Genomic DNA, 19,326 nt, shown 5'->3' on the forward strand with positions numbered 1-19,326 from the left:
GAACAAGACCCCTAAAACACAAGAAGTAAAATCAATCTTTCATAAATGGGATGACATCTGACTACAAAGCTTTTTCACAGCAAAGGAAAAAAAATCAAGAACATGAAGAGAGAGCCTACAGAATGGAGAAAATCTTTGCCACCTGCACCTCAGAGCATTAATTTCCAGGATATATAAAGAACTCAAAAAACTCAGCATAAAAAATAAATAACTCAAACAATCGATGGACAAAGAAACTGAACAGACACTTCTCAGAAGAAATACAAAGTCAACAAATATATTAAAAATTTGTTCAATATTTCTAGCAATTAGGGAAATTAAAACTACACTGAGATTTCATGTCACTCTAGTCAGAATGGCAATTGTCAAAAATTCAAGTGACAATAAATGTTGGCAAGGATGTGGGGAAAAAGACACACCCATACATTGCTGGCGGGTGTGCAAATTGGTGCAACCACTCTGGAAAGCAGTATGGAGATTTCTCAGAAGACTTGGAATGGAACCACCATTTGACCCAACTATCCCACTTCTCATTTGTTTGTTTGTTTGACTAATTTGCACTCCTCAGTTTATATCCAAAAGATTTAAAATTAGCATACTGCAGTGACACAGCCACTTGATGTTTATAGCAGCTCAGTATACAATAGCTAAGCTATGGAACCACCCTAGATACCCTTCAACAGATTCATGAATAAACTGTGGTACATATACACAATAGAATATTACTCAGCCATAAAGAAGAATGACTTTATGGCATTTGCAAGTAAATGTATGTACCCGGAGATATCATGCTAAATGAAATAAGTATTTCCCCAAACAACAAAGGTCAAATGTTTTCCCTGATATGTGGAAGCTAATAAGGGGGAAGAGGAGAAGAACAGATATTCAGTAGATTAGACAAAGAGGATTGAAGGGAAGGGAGGGGGAATAGGAAAGACAGTGGAATGAATCAGAAATAATTTTCCTATGTACTTATATGACTACATCATAGTGAATCCCACCACCATGTACATCCATAATAATGGGGTCCTAACTAGAATAAGATATATTCCATGCTTGTACGATGAATTCTACTATCAAAATGAATTCTACCGTCAGGTGTAACTAAAAAAAACAATTAAAAAAAAAACCCTGTTTTGTTGCTTTTTAGTAGATCACCTTGGATAAGGCTTTCTGACACATCCGAGCCTCCGTTTCCTGGCCAACACAATGGAGGAAGATGTCACTTATCTCATGGGGGATCTTTGAGGAGAATGAGCAGATAATGGAGCCAAGATGCTTGGTGCAGCCTCCAGCAAGATCAGCACTGGGCTGACAGTCTCTGTGACGGGGGTTACTGAGAGACGCTCAGAAGCAGGAGTTGGGAGACTGAGCAGTTCCTTCATCTCTTTGCCCCTTAGTGTCCTCATTTGCAAACTGTGGATGATAATGCCTCACCTGCCAGCTTTACTAAGTGACAGTGAAGTTTAAATGTGGACATGGCTTGAAACACTAAGGGGCCATCAGCATGATGATGATGATGATGATGATGATGATGATGATGATGGAGATGAATGGGAAGCAGGAGGAGATGAGGATCAACAGCGACTTTCTTGGCGGGGGTGGGGGGGGTGAGTCCTTTGTGGGCTCAGAAATTTCTAATCTCTGAGGAAGATGGAGCGAGCCATGCATGCAGGTGTTAATGGTTTCCCAGACAAAAGCCATGCTGCGCTCTGTCAGCTGCTGATATTAGAGGGAGAGACTTTTACATCGACACCACGGGTTCACATTTCTATTAGGGAAGAAAAAGAGGGGGGTGTTCTTGCACGCACATCTGCAGATTATGAAAATGGCCCTCAAACATTTCCATAGAAACAGAGTTAAGGGCTATTTAGACCACAAGCTCAGCTTCGTGCCCCACCACTTCATTGTCTTTATGAGTCACAGAATGACCCTACAAATGGGTTGTTCCTTCAGGACCATAAATTAGGCGATTTATGGTGAGGCTTTTTACTTTTTCACTCTTTCAGTAATGAGAGGCAGATGCAGACCATCTCTTAGTTTAATTACATAAACAGTTTACCAGAAATTCTGGCCTGTATCTTTTTCCTAACCCCATGGGATCCTGGACCCTGGGTCTCAGAAGCCTATCATCTAGCACAAAGCTCCCTGCTGATCTGTGTGAGGAGATCAATTTGCTGGATTGTCCTGTTAAACAGCAAGGGATTGGCTTTTGCTCCTCGCCACTGAATGGTGGTATTGGGTAGCCAGTGTGTTCCTCGAGCATAGTCTGGCACCAGCAGCGTGAGTGTCACCTAGGAGCCTTAGAAATGTCCTCATCAGGCTTCACCCTGGACTTCCAAGTCAGAACCCCAGGGTGGCTCAGCGCTGTCTTAACAGCCCTTCCAGGTGCCTCTGACGCTTGCCTTGGGTACCCTCCACCTGGTCCTCTCTGCCCCTGAGCTCTGTGAGGGAGGTCAACTGATCCATTCCCGAGGAGCACACTTTCTGAGTTGGTAGCCCCCCAAGGCTGCTCCAGCCTGGCCCTGGCCCTCACCTGACTCCCACCTCCTTGACTTCCTCTCCCGGGGCCTGCTGTCAGCCCAAGCTCATTGTCTGCAGCCACACCCAGCACCCAGTGCCCAGGACTCCTGCCTGTCTACAGCCCTGTCCTGGCATCCACTAGGACTCCTCCCTGAGGAAACGAGCTCAGGAGGCAGTGTGGAACTGTGAAAAAGAACAGCCAGACAGATGGTGGCTTTGACACGGGTAGCCCGAGGGGACAGTGAGTCACTCAGTATCTCTGAACTTCCGTCTCCATTATCACAAGAAGGGGGCACTCCAGCCTGGTGGCATGGCTTTGTGCGGATCAGTCATGCTTATCACCTGCCACTATTCTAATTCCACATAAAGATGTCTCCTCATAATTTGGCTTTTGACAGGGGATGGGCTTGGCTTGCCTTCTCACAAAACTTAAAGCAATGGGAGAGACGCAGTCCCATCACTAGACACTAGACACGTCCCCTCTCCAAGTCTCAGCTCCCCTCTCTGAGAAGTGAAGGGATAGGGCTGACTGGCTTTTTAAGGTCCCTTTGAGTACCCCTGAGAGTCTGAGTCCCAGGGCCTGGCATCTGATGGGTGCTTCCACACGGGCAAGGGGACGCCGCAGCAGCCGGGAGGGGGAGGGGGGCAGGCGGCTCGCTCACTCCAGGCTCCTCCAGCCCCCTTACCGAGCAAGGGGGGCAGCCAGTTGACATTGGCTTCACAGTGCGAGTCCAAGAAGGTGATGACGTCCCCAGTCGCCGCTGAGGCCCCCAGCATGCGGGTCCTTATGAGGCCTTCACGTTTCTTGGTGCGGAGGATCCTCACGCTGGGGAAGAGGGCCATGTAGTCCTCCAGGGGCTTCTTCAGGTGCTCTGTGAGGGAGAGCAAGGGGAGAGAGGACTCAGGTCAGCAGTCCTTCCCTTATCTCCCAGCAGCCACCGTTGAGACAGAGATTGCTGGGGTACCACCTCCCTGGACCTTTCAGATAGGGCCAAGGAGGGCAGAGGTCATTGTCCTCAGACGGCAAATGGGAAACTGAGGCTCAGAATCCAACGAGAGCGCCAGACCTGCAACACAGGTCTTTGGTACAGGAACAGGCATCTGTGACTTAAGCCTGGCTGGGACTTCTTCCCTTATTTTCTAATAACCATACTTTGATTTTTCCTTGGGAAACTGCCCTTCTCAAGGTCACAGATTCAGAAGCAGACATCCCATCCGCTGGTTCCAAGGGAGAGGAGCATGTGGCTTTGTGCCTGACCAATCAGGGCATTCTGTCAGCCTTGGCTACAGTGATTGGTTCAGGGATGACCATGTGACCTGAGCTGGTGAGAGTAATGGGTCTGGAGAATGGTTTTCAGGATGTTTGGAAAGTGACTCTCTGTCTTTTTGCTAGGGTCGCTAAAGTGGTTGGCCACAATCTGGAGCTGTTATTGACATCTTTGGCAAGATGAGGTGATGGGAGGTGTGTGGGGGAATCATCTGAGCCTAAAGATAATATATAAAAACAAGAGTCAGGAGATGGAAATCAATAGGGCTGGGCACCGTTGTGCACGCCTGTAATCCCAAGGGTTTAGGAAGCTGAGGCAGGAGGATCCTGAGTTCAAAGCCAGTCTCAGCAACAGTGAGGTGCTAAGCAATCAGTGAGACCTGTCTCTAAATAAAATACAAAAAAAAAAAAAAAGGCTAGAGATGTGGCTCAGTGGTTGAATGTCCCTGAATTCAGTCCTGTGTAACTCGCCCCCTCACCCCACCCCCACCTTCCCCCAATAAAAGAAGAGATGGCCATAATAGGGGATAGATAGATTCAATGGTGGGAACATGAGGTTAAGGGAATAATTCTATAAACTGAGCCCGCTGTGCTGACCTCCACATGATTTCACTTTTAAGAAGCACTTTACCTGTACCCCTCCCTGGCTTAAGTCTGCAGGATATGTTACATTCCTCAGCAAACTACCTGCTATCTGCAGGAGAATTAAAGGCCCTGAAATGCTAATAAGAATACAAGTTACCATGAAGGGTGTGAGGTGGAGACTTTTGTGACCCTTACACAGACCAGATCCTGGAACTCAGGGATATAAGGATAATTTCCCCTAACCATAAAATATATAAGAACAATTAGAACCAATGGGCCAAAGTGACTTAGAGTGGTCATGGCAGTGGGGACTTAAAGTCTGATGTCATCCTGTAGTCAGTCAAAATCAAGAGGTGGATCTGGGTGGGACTCTCTGGAAACTTCTCTGGGACCCTCAATAAAACTGGAAAGCAGGAGAGGCATGTTGTCCCTCTATTCTTTAAATGGATCTGTCCCTTGAGAGTGTTCTATTTCTCCCTTTCTTTCTTTTTTTTTTTGGTGGGGGTGAGTTTACTGGGGATTGAATTCAGGGGCACTCAACCACTGAGCCACATCCCCAGCCCTATTTTGTATCTTATTTAGAGACAGGGTCTCACTGAGTTGCTTAGTGCCTCACCATTGCTGAGGCTGGCTTTGAATTCATGATCCTCGTGTCTCAGCCTCCATGGCTGCTGGGATTATAGCTTTTTCCCCTTTCTTTTCCCTTACATATGACAACATTTTCCATTTTTGCTTATTTTCCTGTGGGTTGGATCTGACTCTTGTCTGGAAAAGTTGTTTTGAATAAAAATCAAATAATAGTCTCTTTCTACTAAAAGTCTCAGCCTTAATACTGGTGTCTTTGATTTTAATTAGGGTAAGGATCCTTTATAAAACTGCTAGGATGGCTAAAACAAATAAATACACAAACAACCCCAAGCCTAAACCAAAACCTAAAAACCCTCTGGCTTATACCATGCTTCGTGGTGATTGAATGTTTTCCCCCTAGGATCAGAAGAAAGGCTGTGTGCACTCAGCACTGTTATTCAACCCTGCACTAGAATTTCTAGCCAGTGCAACTGGTAAAAAAAAGAAAGAAAGAAAGAAAGGCAAGAAAGAAAGGGCATGAAGATCTGATAGAAAAAGGTAACAGTGTCTTCAACTGTAGATAATATCATTACACAGAAAATCCTGTAAATCTGCAAAGAATCTAGAACAAACAAGTAAACTTAGCAGGATCTCAGAATACAGGTCAATATTTCAAACTCAATTGCATTTCTAATCACCAGCAAATAAAGAACAACTGGAAAATGCAATTAAGATGGTGAAGATAACATTTACATTGTAACAAAAGAAGTGCAAAATGGGGCTGGGGGATGTAGGTCCCTGGTTGAGATCTTGTTTAGCCTGTAGGAGGCCCTGGGTTTGGGCTCCAGAATCTCCTTCTCTCTCTGTTTCTCTTGCACACACACACACACACACACACACACACACACACACACACACACAATGCTACTCTAAAAAATAGAACATCACTGAAAGAAGTTAAACACCAAAATAAATGGAAAGATATCCCTTGTTAATGGAATATAAATTATTAAGATAGTAATACCTCCAAAACATAGAAACAGACTTAATGCTGTTTAAACCATGGCTAACTGCTTTACAGAAACTGACAATTAACAAGCTGATCCTAAAATTTATATGGCAATGCAAGGGGTCCAGAAGAGCAAAAGCCATCTTTTGGAAAAGAAAAAGTCAGAAGACTCACATTACTTGATTTTAAAATTTGCTTCAAAACTACAGTAATTAAGACAGTGGGATAACGGCAGAAAGAAAATATAAGTCAATAGAACAGAATTGAGAATCCAGAAATAAAACACTCAGATTTAGGATTAATTGATTTTCCTGAAACCATTTGATGGGAGAAAGAAGAGTCTTTTCAACAAATGGTGCTGGTACTATTTGATTTCTACATGCAAAAGAATTGAAAGGGGGGCTGAGGGTGGAGCTCTATGGTGGAGTGCTTGCCTAGCATGCAAAGGCCTTTGATTTGATTGCCAGCATTGCAAAGAAAAATAAAAAGTATAGTAAGTTGGATCCATTCTTCACCTACTATGCAATTAATTCAAAATAGATAAAATGTCTATATGTAAGAGCTAAAATCATAAAACTCTTCAAGGAAACACAGGGGTAAATCTTCACCACCTTGGATTAGACAATTGTGTCTTCAGACAAAATGCCCAAGCACAAAAGAAAAAATAACTTACACATTAAACATTTTTTATGCATCACAGGACATGATTAAGAAAGTGAAGAGACAACCTACAGACTGGAAGAAAACATATACAAATCATGTGTCTGATAAAGGACACATACAGGCAGAGTATACAGAGAACTGCTATGACTCAATAATAAAAAGAAAACCCATTAAAAAAGTGGGCAAAATGCTTTTAGAAAAAAGTTTAGTGATTCTTCAGGATGTTAAAGATAGAATTATCATATGATGCCACAATTCTATCTCTAAGAATATACCCCCCAAATTTGAAGGTCACATTTTGAATAATCCAAAAGTGAAATTATGGAATAGCTAAATTCACAGAGACAGAAAGTAAATTAACGATTGCCAGGTATTGGGGTCAGGGGAAGGAGCAGTGGTTATTAATGCATGTGGGGTTTCCTTTTGGAGTAATATTTTGGAACCAGATAGAGATGATGGTTGTATAACATTTCAAATATACTAAATACCACTGTATGCTTTAAGATGGCTAATTGTATGCTACATGTATTTGCCTCAATTTAAAAAATGGGCAAAAGATATGAATAGATACTTCTGCAAAGACAATAAAAAATGGTCAATAAGCACACAAAAAGATGCTTGACAGCATTAGTTATTAGGGAGATGCAAATTAAAACCACAATAAATACCACTCCACACCCAGCAGCATGACTATAATCACAAAGTCAGACAACAACAAGAGTTGACAAGGGTGTGAGAAATCAGAGAGTTCACACATTGTTGATAGGAATGCAAAAACCTTGCAGCTACTCTGGAAAATAGTCTGGAACTTCTTCAAACAGTTAAACACAGAGTTACAATGGGACCCAGGAATTCCACTCCTAGGTATGAACCTCAGAGAGATGAACACACAAACACTTGCACATCAATGTTTCCAGCAGTGATATTTATAGTTAGAAAGCACCTAAATGTCTATCAATAGATGAATGGATAAAGAAAATGTGGTAATAAGTGGAATACTATCAGCCATACAAAAAGGAGTGAGTTAATGTAACAATATGGGTGAACCTCCAAAATGCTATTCTAGGTTACAGAAGCTAGAGATATAAGAGTAGATATTATAAGCAAGATGTGGCGGTGCATGCCTGTAATTGCAGCAGTTTGGGAGTTTGAGGCAGGAGGATAGAAGATTTGAGGCCAGTCTCAGCAATTAGCAATACTTTGTCTCAAAAAAAAAAAAAAAAAAAAAAAGGGCTGGGCATGTAGCTCATTGGTAGAGCAACCCTGGGTTCAATCCCTAGTTCCATAAAAAAAGACTGAAATTTCTAGAAAGGTGAAGCTACAGGGACAAAAAGATCGGTAGTTACATGGAGCTGGGCTGGGGGCAGGGATTGGCTGCAAACAGGCACTGAGGAACTATTTTTTTGAGTGATAGAAATATTTAAAAACTGGATTATAGTGATAGTTTCACAACTGTATTTATTTAAAAATACCCTGAGCTGCAGACCAAAACTAGATGGTTTTTATGGAATGTAAATTATACCTCAATGAAGCTGTAAAGTTCTAAAAAAGATTGTGTTTCTATATAATAGCAAAAACCAACTGGAAAGTTGAATAAAAATAGCCTTTATGGTAGCCTCATGGTTAGGCAACCCAAATAAATGGGGGAATGTCGTATTTATAGATTGGAAGACTCCCTATTGTGAAGAGTCAAGTTTTCTTCAAACTGATCTGTAGACCCAGGGCAGTCCCCCCAAATCACAGTGACCTTCTGAAATTGACAGAAGTGGGCATGAGGGAGCTCACTGGGGTGAGTTTTATTCTCTAAGGTTTATGCGGGCATGTAAAGGAACTAGAAGAATCCAAACAATCTTGAAAGAGAACAAAGTTGGAGGACTTACAGAAATTTCAAAACAAATTATAACTCTAAAATAATCAGAACAGTGTGCGAAGAGTAGGCAAAGAGTAAACAGAGAGGTGGAGAGAGCGGAACAGAGGTCGGAAGTGGACTCACGTGTATGCTGTCAACCTATCCAGTGACCGAGGCATCAAGGTCCTTCAGTGAGAAAATAGAGGTTCCAACAACTTACACCAGAACAACTGGCTACATGTATGAACAGAAATGAGCTCAGAGGCAGAGCCTCGCCTAGCAGGTGCGAGGTGCTGGGTTCGATCCTCAGCACCACATAAAAATAAATAAATAAAATAAAGGTATTGTGTCCAACTACAACTAAAAATATATTTTAAAAAATGAGCCTCAATTCCCACCTATGACCACACACAGAAAGTTGTTTCAGAGGGGCCATAACTGAAGCATAAAAGCTGAGGCTTCCTGATGAAAGCACAAGGGAATACCTTTGTGGACTTGAGGCAGGAAAAAATGGATCAATGATTAAAATTAAGAACTTGCTCCGGAAAAACGTGCTCATTATAAGACACTGGTAAGGATGTGACAGGGCAGGCCACCGTCTGGGGACACTCATAGCTGACAAAGGCCATGTATCCAGTATAGATAGAGAATTCCTACGAAGTCAGTAATGAAAAGACAACCAAATGAACAGTGGGCAAAACACCTGAAAAGACATTTCACAAATAAATGGAAATGCAAATGGTCAACAAGCCTTTGAAAAGGCGTTCAATTCAATTGTCATCGGGGAATGTGAATGAACAGCCGGAGATGCCGCTTCGCGCATGCTTACTGGAATGGTCAAAACTGGGGCAGAGGGAGACCCATGGGCGCTCCTGCTCCCTGCTGGAGAGGGTCAAGGGTGCCACCACTGTGGGGAGCTGTTTGAATGCTTCCTATAAAGCTAGACACCCATCTGTCTCCACTCTAAGAGAAATAGGAAACTATACCCACAGAAAGTGGAAAAAAAGAAAAAGAAAAGAAAAAGAAAAAGCTTTATTTGTAATAGCCCCAAACTAGAAATGGCCTGTAGGTCTATCAACAGAAGGGACAGTGTGGTATAGTCACATAATAGTTTACTACTCAATAACACAACAAACCACGGATACCTCCAACCACACGTGTGGATTTCAAAGTTATCATGTTGAAGCAAGAAGTCAGACACACCAAAAAGAACTCCATAAATGATCACATTTATTCGAAGCTTATTAACAGCCAAAAAAAAAAATCTATGATGACAGAATTAAGAAGTGTTTGCCCTTGGGGTGTGGGGACTGAACAGAAGAGGGCACCAGGGAACTTACTGGGGCCAGTTTGCTTCTCTGTCTTGATTGGGGTGTTGACCTTCCAGGTGTACACATTTGTTAAAGCTCTGGAACTGGATCCTTAGGACCTCTGTTTGCAACGTTTGCCTCAACTAAACAACAACAACAACAACTGGTCCAGTACCTTGTCTGTCTTGGCTGGGGAAGCTGCGGTGCTGGGGAAGTTTCACTGACTGAGAATCAGGAGACTGGGCTGGGCGCCCATCTCCAGCACAGGAGCATTTACCTCCTCTGGGTCTCCGTGTTGTCTCTGAATTGGCGCTTTGGATCAGATGGTCCTACAGGGCCCAGGCCTGGGTCTTGCAGGAGGCCCCAGAGGCACCTGCCCAGAGCTGCTGGGCTCTCTGCTCTGTCAGCCCCTGGGGTGATCACTTCCCTTAAACTGAGCCCCAAATCCTGCTCTGAACTTGGCTCAATCAAGAGTTAGAGCTGGAAGCGTCCTCTAAATCAGCAGATGCCTCCAAATCACCCCCGGGGCAGCTCTTTACTACAGCCACCAGGGCAGAACACTGTGATTGGCAGACCCAGGGTGGCGTCTGGCAGTGTTAGTTCTACTTGACCCACAGATGATGCTGATGCACAGCCAGAATGGTTCAGCTTCTTCATTTTACATCCAGACAGCTGAGGGCAAAAAAGGGAAGGGACCACTGCTGGCATGTTGTTAACAGCAGAGCCGTGTTTCAAGTTAGGCTCTCCTGGTTGGGTATTTTCTTTTTCTAGTCCCTTAGAAAAATGAATCATTTTTGCGGGGAGGCACATGATCTGCAAAGTGGCTTCACATATTTTACTCCCCTTGGCTTACACCAACAGGCTCTGTATTTGACCATCTCCCCATTGGACAGATGATAAAACTGAGGCTCAGAGAAACCAAGAACCTTGCTCAAGGCAACATAGACAGCAAATTTCTGGCTCCTCTGTAGAAAATGGATGCTTTCCTCATCCTCTGGTCCTCATATACTACTGTCGTGATTTTTGCCACATCCACCTACTTTAATTGCAATTTCTTTAGCATTTTCTTAAAAATCAATCCATTTTTAGATTAAATTTTTGTTCAATTCAACTTACTTTTAAAAGGAAATTTAAACACTTTTCTAATGAAAAATTGGTATCATTTATAGTCTAGATCTAATAAATAAAACTCCTCAACAACTGAAAAAAACAATGGTCTTAGGTTTTTGCCGTATACTCCTGCCTTTCTGACAGTGAGCGCAAGGTCTGCTGTCTCTGTCAAGAAGGAAAATGTGGAAAACCCCCAGAGACTCTCCTTGTGAGGGGAGGAGAAGAAATGAAAGAGAATTGGAAGGAGAAACCTTTCCTAACACATGATCCAGGGGTACTCATATAAAGTCTTTGGATCACTGGAAATCATCTTAGGTGCCCTGGGAGATGCTGCTCCAGCCATTCTGACTTGCCTTTCCAGAAACTTCTGCATGATAAAGGGTGCTTCCTGTTGTGTTGCCTGGCATCTTGGGGGTCAGAACAATTAAAATCTGTGCACAGAAAAGGTTCTCTACACACATGCACCAGAGTGGGGAAGGCAGCTCTCCCCGCGCCTGCACACGAAGATTAATATGGCTTTCCTCACCCGCTCCCCCTTCTTTTTGGAACAGTGACTCTGTAGAAAGCGGAAATCAATTTGCCCTAATTGAGGGACTAAATCTTCCCCAAAGAGACCTTCTTGGGCAATGAGACAAATCAGCAAGAGGCATGATCACGCTCCAGATACGCCGCTGTCCGCGTAGGAACACTGTCTTTAGAAAGAGAAAAAATCCATAGTGACTGCCGGTGACCACGGCTTCCTTTTGGTTGGGTTCAACTGGTAAGTCATTAAAACGAGAATGAGATAATCTCCTATAGCACACACGGCTACTCCCACCAGAGGGAGAAATATCACCCCGTCCAGCTCTGATCACCACGGGCCTGCTTGGGCAGAGCCCGGTCACTAAATCACCGTGAATGCAGATGGCTGCTGTCATTACCCAGCGGCCAATTAGGACCCTTGACAGCTTGTGCTAAAGTTAAAGCAATTATTTAGGGCTATTATGCTCCTCCTGTCCTTATTAGAAGGCGCTTTTACACAAAATCAGGACCGCTGCCTTATTTTCCCACCCAAGAGAAGACTCTTGGGTGAGGGCATTGTACAAGGTCATAGAATCTTAGAGCTAAAGGGGCTTTAAATGAACTTGATGATGATCATGATGATGACAATTACAGGGAACACTTACTGGAGCTCCTGTTCACATATGGAGCTTCCCTTCATATCCATTACCTTTGACAGTTACAATAACACAAAGACTGAACTTAATGACCCCGCTTACCGAAGATGATACTGAGGCTCAAAGTGGTGATGCAACCTGCTTAACTCACTGCTTGATTGTAAAAGAGCAGGCTCTTCCTACCTGCACCTAAACCCACCTCTGTCTCACTTGGGTCTGTCCCTTCATTCTACCCAGAGAGAAGTGGGGAGGTCCAGAGAAGTTGAATGTCTAAGCTAGAATCCTACAGCAAGACTGGGACATGGCAGAGCTCTATCCAGTTCAGGGTCCAGGATTCCCCCAGTTTCATAAGCGTGGGAGCAGGGTGGGCAAACTGGCTTCACTGAATGGGACGGTAACAGATGCCTAAAGCTGCCTTCAGAAAGATTCTGGGGCTCCAGCCTGGCTCCCCATGAGAGTACTAGGACTGAGAAAAGGTGTTTGCCTGATTGATGTAGCAGGGAGGTGGCCGTCCTAAGCCACACACTCACCGTCCTGTCCCAGGGGCTGCTGTCATCACAACATAGTACAGAATTGCTTTTGCCCTTATTATCCCTGGTTTAATGAAGAGTCAGGGCCATCTGGCTGGGAAGGAGCTGATTCTGAAGGTGGTGAGACCCCATACTGACCAGGTTTCAAGCAGTGTCAGAGGACCACTTAATGAGCACGCACAGAGGATTCTGTGGCACATGCGCTGGGTGTCCCCCACGCCTCCATGGCTACCTGCCTGCCTTCCAGCTGCCCACCCTGTCTCTCTCCCAGGGGGCTCTTGGAGTATCATGTTGGACTGCAACCAATGACTGAAGTACTGTCCGGGAAGCCTGAGGCTCCCTCGTTTCCCCTGAGGTCCACCCTGAGCACAAGCTCTCCACGGGCTCCAGAACTTTCGGTGAGAGGGGCATGGCCGATTATGGTGGGGTCTCTCACAGGCACCCTGGAGGGCACCTGTCTTCTGTTGACACTCTCCTGCTTTTGCTGTTGCTTCCCGACCGCTCCACCCAAACGAATTGTTTGTATTCAGATCCTTGTTTTCGGATTTGCTCAAAACCCAAATTCAGGTTTCAAGTAGCAGGAATGACTGGAAAGAGATGCAGAGCTGGGCCTAAGTCTGGGAAGCTCGTGGTGATGGCTTTGACGCAGCAACTCCTTGTACTTTGGTGCCCAGTGTCTGGGAATAATGGCTAACACTCCTTTATCACCTATGCATACCACTAACCCAGGGAATGTGCATCTACTTTATTTAATCTCTGCAGATTCTCTCTCTTCTTCAGTGCAGGGGATCGAGCCCAGGGATGCTCCACCACTGAGAGACACATCCTCAACCCTTTTGAAAGTTTGAGACAGGGTCTGGCTTCGTTGCCCAGGCTGGCCTGGGCTTTGTGATCGTCCTGTCTCTAGAATAGCTGGGACTACAGGAGAGTGCCACCGTACCCGGCTCTACAAAGACTCTTAAGAGGCCAGTCACAGACTAGTGTCCCCCTTCTACTGATGGGGAAACTGGGGCACAAAGAAGTTAGGTAACTTTCCAAGTGGCAGATCTTGGATCAAGCAATCTAATTCCAGAGATTAGTTTTCTCTTCTTCCCTAAACATTGATTTAAAATTAAGAATAATTTCAAATATACTAAAAAAGAATAACGAACCGAGGGACCAGTCACTTTAACTGCAGAAATGATCCCCTCCAGGTCTAGTTCATCTTTGCCCCTGTCCCTGGAATAGTGCTGGAGCAAATGGAGTCTGCACTTGTAAGAGCAGACCCAAGGCGTAATCTCACTGCTGGGCGCCCAGTATCTTCTCAGGAAATGCTCGATTATTTCACTGGATTCCCCCAAAGCCAATGCAAGGAGGATGGGGTAGCTGCCATCAGTTTGGCATCACTGGAGAGGAAACTGAGGCTCATGGAAGAACAGGCCTCGATCAAGTTTCTCATCTGGTGAGGACAAGAGCTCACAGCTGCCCGGCCCTGGCCTCCCTGGTGTGCCGTCCTGAGCTCTCCCTCCCTGGCTGGCTCTCTCTGCTCAGGGCATCTTTAGACTCCGAGGTTGGGTCAGTTGCAGCACAGGGAGGGGTTGCAGTCAGAAAGCTGCTCTGGGCTGCATTTTGCTCTCTAGAAAGACATGCTGAAGTCCTAACTCCTGAAACCTGTGGCCCTGACCTCATTTGGAAACAGGGTCTTGGGGGATGTCATCTAATTAAGATGTGGTCATCCTGGATTAGGGTGTCACGAATCCAACAACTGGGGCACTTTAATTAGGGAGAAGTTTGGGCAGACAGAACACCATGTGATAATAGAGGCCACAGGATGCCAAAGATTGCCAGTGACACCAGAGGCTAGGAGCAGACCGGGAAGAGCCTCCTCTAGATCTTGCAGAGAACAGGACATTTTGATTTGGGGTTTCTAGGCTCCTGAACAGTGAGAGAAGTAAATTATGTTTTTTTTTTTCTTCCCCAGCACTAAACTTTTTTTCTTTAAAAATTTAAAAAGCATGCTTTTATTTTTAGTTGGCACATAGTAACTGTACATATTTATGAGGGATGGTATGACATTTCAATGCCTATATACAGTGTGTGATGATCAGATTAGGGCAATTGGCATGTCCATTGCCTCAGACACTGAGCATTTCTTTGGGTCCCTTCTGTTTTTTTAAATTTTTTTATTTTTTAATTTATATATGAACAGCAGAATGCATTACAATTCTTATTCCACATACAGAGCACAATTTTTCATATCTCTAGTTGTATACAAAGTATACTCACACCAATTTGTGTCTTCATACCTGTACTTTGGATAATGATGTCCATCACATTCCACCATCATTCATAACCCTCTGCCTCCTCCCTCCCCTGCCACCTCTCTTCCCTATCTAGAGTTCATCTATTCCTCCCATGCTCCCCGTCCCTGCCCCACTATGAGTCAGCCTCCTTATATCAGAGAAAACATTTGGCATTTGTTTTTTTGGGATTGGCTAACTTCACTTAGCATTATCTTCTCGAACTCCATCTATTTACCGGCAAATGCCATGATTTTATTCTCTTTTATTGCTGAGTAATAGTCCATAGTGTATACATGCCACTTTTTTTAATCCATTCATCTATTGAAGGGCATCTAGATTGGTTCCATAGTTTAGCTATTGTGAATTGTGCTGCTATAAACATTGATGTGGCTGTGTTCCTGTAGTATGCTGATTTTTAAGTCCTTTGGATATAGACCAAGGAGAGGGATAGCTGGGTCAAATGGTGGTTCCATTCCCAATTTTCCAAGGAATCTCCATACTGCTTTCCATATTGGCTCACCAATTGCAATCCCACCAGCAGTGTATAAGTATACCTTTCTTCCCACATGCTTGCCAACACTTACTGTTGTTTGTATTCAAAATAGCTGCCATTCTGACTGAAGTGAGATGAAATCTTAGAGTGGTTTTGATTTGCAATTCTCTAATTGGGAGAGATGATGACCATTTTTTCATATATTTGTTGACTGATTCTATATCATCTTCTAAGAAGTGTCTGTTCATATCCTTAGCCCATTTATTGATTGGGTTACTTGTTTTTTTGGTGCTTTCCTTTTTGAGTTCTTTATATACCCTAGAGAGTAGTCCTCTATCTGATGTGTGAGGGGAAAAAATTTACTCCCAAGAGGTAGGCTGTCTATTCACCTCACAGATTGTTTCTTTTGCTGAGAAGAAACTTTTTAGTTTGAATCCATCTCTACCCCATTTACAATAGCCTCAAAAAAAATACTTGGGAATCAACTTAACAAAAGAGGTGAAAGATCTATATAATAAAATGAAAATTGCAGAACCCTAAAGAAAGAAATCAAAGAAGACCTTAGAAGATGGAAAGATCTACCTTGCTCTTGGATAGGCAGAATTAATATTATCAAAATGACCATACTACCAAAAGCACTATACAGATTTAATGCCATTCTGATCCAAATACCAATGACATTCTTCATAAAAATAGAAAAAGCAATCATGAAATTCATCTGGAATTATAAGAGACCCAGAATAGCTAAAGCAATCCTTAGCAGGAAGAGTGAAGCAGGTGGCATCACTATGCCAGATCTTAAACTATACTACAGAGCAGTAGTAACAAAAACAGTATGGTATTGGCACCAAAACAGACTTATAGATCAATGGTACAAAATAGAGGACACAGAGACTAACCCACAAAATTATAATCATCTTATATTAGACAAAGGTGTCAAGAACATGCATTGGAGAAAAAGATAGCTTCTTCAACAAATGGTGCTGGGAAAACTAGAAATCCATAAGCAACAAAATGAAATTAAATCCCTGTCTTTCACCATGCACAAAATTCAACTCAAAGTGGATCAAGGACCTAGGAATTAAACCAGAGACCCTGCATCTAACAGAAGAAAAAGTAGGCCCTAACCTCCATCATGTGAAATTAGGCCCCAACTTCCTTAATAAGACTCCTTTGGCTCAAGAATTAAAAATCAAGAATCAAATAAATGAGATGGACTCAAATCTTCTGTTGTTTTAAGCCATCAGTGTGGAGCTCTTTGCTGCAGCAGTCCTAGGACTCCAGTGTGGGAGAGGCCAGGTCTCACACACTGGCTCTGCAGCAGCGACATGGCAGGACATAATTAAGGCTGTTGTCTGGACCCCTGCAGGAGTCTGTCTGTGGCCAACCGCAGGAGCCCAGACTCTGCCTCTCTTCAGTCTAGTCTGCATGCCTGCAAGAAGCAGTTGGGTGGTCTCTAAAAAAAGAAGTAAATGGCATCCTATTGCCCTCCTACTCTCTGGTTTAAAACCCGCCAATGGCTTGGATGGAAGAAGGCCTGGTATCCTTCCCAGGGATGAAAAGGCAGTGCACAGTAGTCTCTGCCTCTTCTCTAACATCATCTTGTCCACTCCCTGCCCCTCTGTCCCCCTCCCCCAACATCTTCTTTCAAAGACCCCATGATGTCACCCTCAGCCTTAGGGTCCCTGTCCATGCCAGCCCTTCTGCCTGCATTGCCTGAGACCCTAAACCTCTCCACACATTTCCCTGTAGTTCATTCTTGCCCATCTTCAGATCTCAGCTCAAACTTTGACTCCTCACAAAAGAACTTCCTGGCCCGTCACAGAGCCCTGGAACTTGTGATCCATGGCACTTAGGTCTGATCTCCGAATAACTTTGCACAATTTCTCACTCTGTCTTGGTCATTAGATTCCAAGTTCTAAGAGGGCAAGTTGTATGGTTGCTCAGCTGGACTGAGCCCGGGCTGCTGTGAATCACTGCCGAGGTTTTCCTGCATTGTTTTGTCTGATTTTACACCAGCCCCACAGGGAAGCAGGTCTCAGTTCATCACCCTTACTTCCAGACGTTTCTGTCCCAAGTTTGCACAGCTAGCAAGCTACGTGCTGAAGACAGAGCTCAAATCCACTGCGGCCATTCAGGAATCTTCACTGCCCCAGTAATCAATTAATTCCTAAGTGGAATCTATCAGAGTTTCAACCTCTGAGGCTACTGAGAAATACCTGCTGAGGAGCCCGTGTGTGCCACGCTTGGGCAGGGCAGGCCCACAAGAAGATGGAGTGGATGGGATGGAGCAGGTCACAGCCCAGATAAGTCAGCATCACTCCTGGGATGGTCTCTGGCCTGTGGTTGGCGGGTTGCTAATGATGCCAAGGCTGTGGCCAGAGAGGCTGCCCTGGCCACACTGGGGCTGGCTCCTGGGACCTGTAGGTGGTTCTGGGTCTTGTCATGTCTCGGCTTCACTGCATTTTTGGTCGTTAAAGTGTCTTGCTCATCTGCTTCCTGGGATGGATTTATTCCCTTGTAAGTCTTAGACAGTGATTTCTAAGGCACCGATAATTCATTTGGAGAGAGGGGAAGGCCCATAGTAACTGAAAGCCCCTCCCTCTGTCCTGTTGTGACACTCAGGTATTCTAGGCAAAGGAACAATTTTAAAGATGCTGTGGACCCTCATCTTCACTACCCAATGTCAATGGAGTGATTTTTTCAAGGGTATGTACCTGGCCCTGTGTTATATGCTGCTATAATCATCATCTCAGTTTATTCCCAGAACTCCAGGAGGTGGGTGCTGATCACACTCCTGACTTAGAGGGAACCTGAGACCCAGAAAAGTTCTACAAAAAGCTACATGTAGACATCTGGGAGGTGACAGCCAGGAGTCAGACCAGGTGTTCACAAAGCTGGTGTTGTTAACCATGCCAACTGCTCAACCCCTCAATGCCCCTGGGGGCGGCACTCTGCCTGGCAGATACCAAGTTTCCAATCCTGCAGTCCCAAGCCTCTGGGTTGACCAGGGCTTTCACATTACTTCCTCGAAAAGCTTACAGGCAGGTAAATACAAATAGGAAAATTCAAGAGAGAGATGGGAAAGGAAAGCTAACATACACTAGGATGAGCGCTGGCTGGTGAGAGGCTCGGCGTAAATGCCTCGTTTACTATGTAGATAGGGAAGCAAATCCGCCCTTCAGCAAAGACATCCTGATCTTGCTGTAAGTCCCAGGAAGAAATTCAGAATAAAGAAGAATTTCAGAGCTCAAAGAAGCCTCAGAGTTCAGCTAGAGGACCTTCTTCATTCTCCTGAGACAGATAACTTAAGCATAACGGGCACTTTTGATGTGGCTTTGGAAAACTGGCCATTTCTTGCACTGTAAAGGTACTTCTGCTGGGGAGGATTCAGTTCAGTTTAACAAGAAAGCATTGACTGGGCCCCTGCTGTGTGCCAGGAGCTATGCTGGGTACATTCTTCTCTGTTGATCTAACATGGTGGTTTTCTAAGCCATTCCAGATCAGGCGCATCAGGTTACCTGGGCCCTTACTAGAGATGCCAGTTCTTAGGCCTCAGCCTGGACCTTCTGAATCAGATAGGCTCACCAACCTGCAGTATAACGAGCCTTCCAAGTGACTCTCATGCTTGATGAGGTTTGAGAGACCCAGATGTAACAATGCAGAAAGTGGGCACAGAGAAAGAAACTGAGGCTGACGTGATCCCATTAGGATCTCTAAATGATTAAAAAGAGAAACCCTAAATTTCCTGCTAGAATAATGAGAAAACTGAAGTTCTTCAAGGCATCTAAGATATTTGCTGTCCCTCCCCAACCCCAGTAAACCTGAGAGGGGGATGGGTGCTGGCTCGAGGACTGCCTTATGGCTTGGATCTGGAATGTTCCCCAGAGGCTCCTGTGTTGAAGGCTTGGTCCCCAGTGCAGTAATGTTCAGAGGTGAGGCTTTGGAGAAGTGACTGGACAATGAGAGCTTGACCCTCAC

The 19,326-nt window shown here is 44.4% G+C and overlaps 1 protein-coding gene across 2 annotated transcripts in view; it reads right to left on the reverse strand.

Moving 5' to 3' along the window:
• Galnt10 (polypeptide N-acetylgalactosaminyltransferase 10) overlaps positions 1-19,326 on the reverse strand; it is a 240,579-nt gene that overhangs the window by 47,208 nt on the left and 174,045 nt on the right. For both annotated transcript variants that reach the window (XM_046446390.2, XM_046446391.2), the window contains exon 5: positions 3,210-3,395. In XM_046446390.2, coding sequence (XP_046302346.1) covers positions 3,210-3,395 — 186 coding nt within the window. The remainder of the gene's footprint in view (positions 1-3,209; positions 3,396-19,326) is intronic.

Source organism: Marmota monax, unplaced genomic scaffold, assembly GCF_021218885.2.
Source record: "Marmota monax isolate L192 unplaced genomic scaffold, Marmota_monax_Labrador192_F-V1.1 WCK01_AAM20220418_F8-fsc00188, whole genome shotgun sequence".
Classification (NCBI taxonomy): domain Eukaryota; kingdom Metazoa; phylum Chordata; class Mammalia; order Rodentia; family Sciuridae; genus Marmota; species Marmota monax.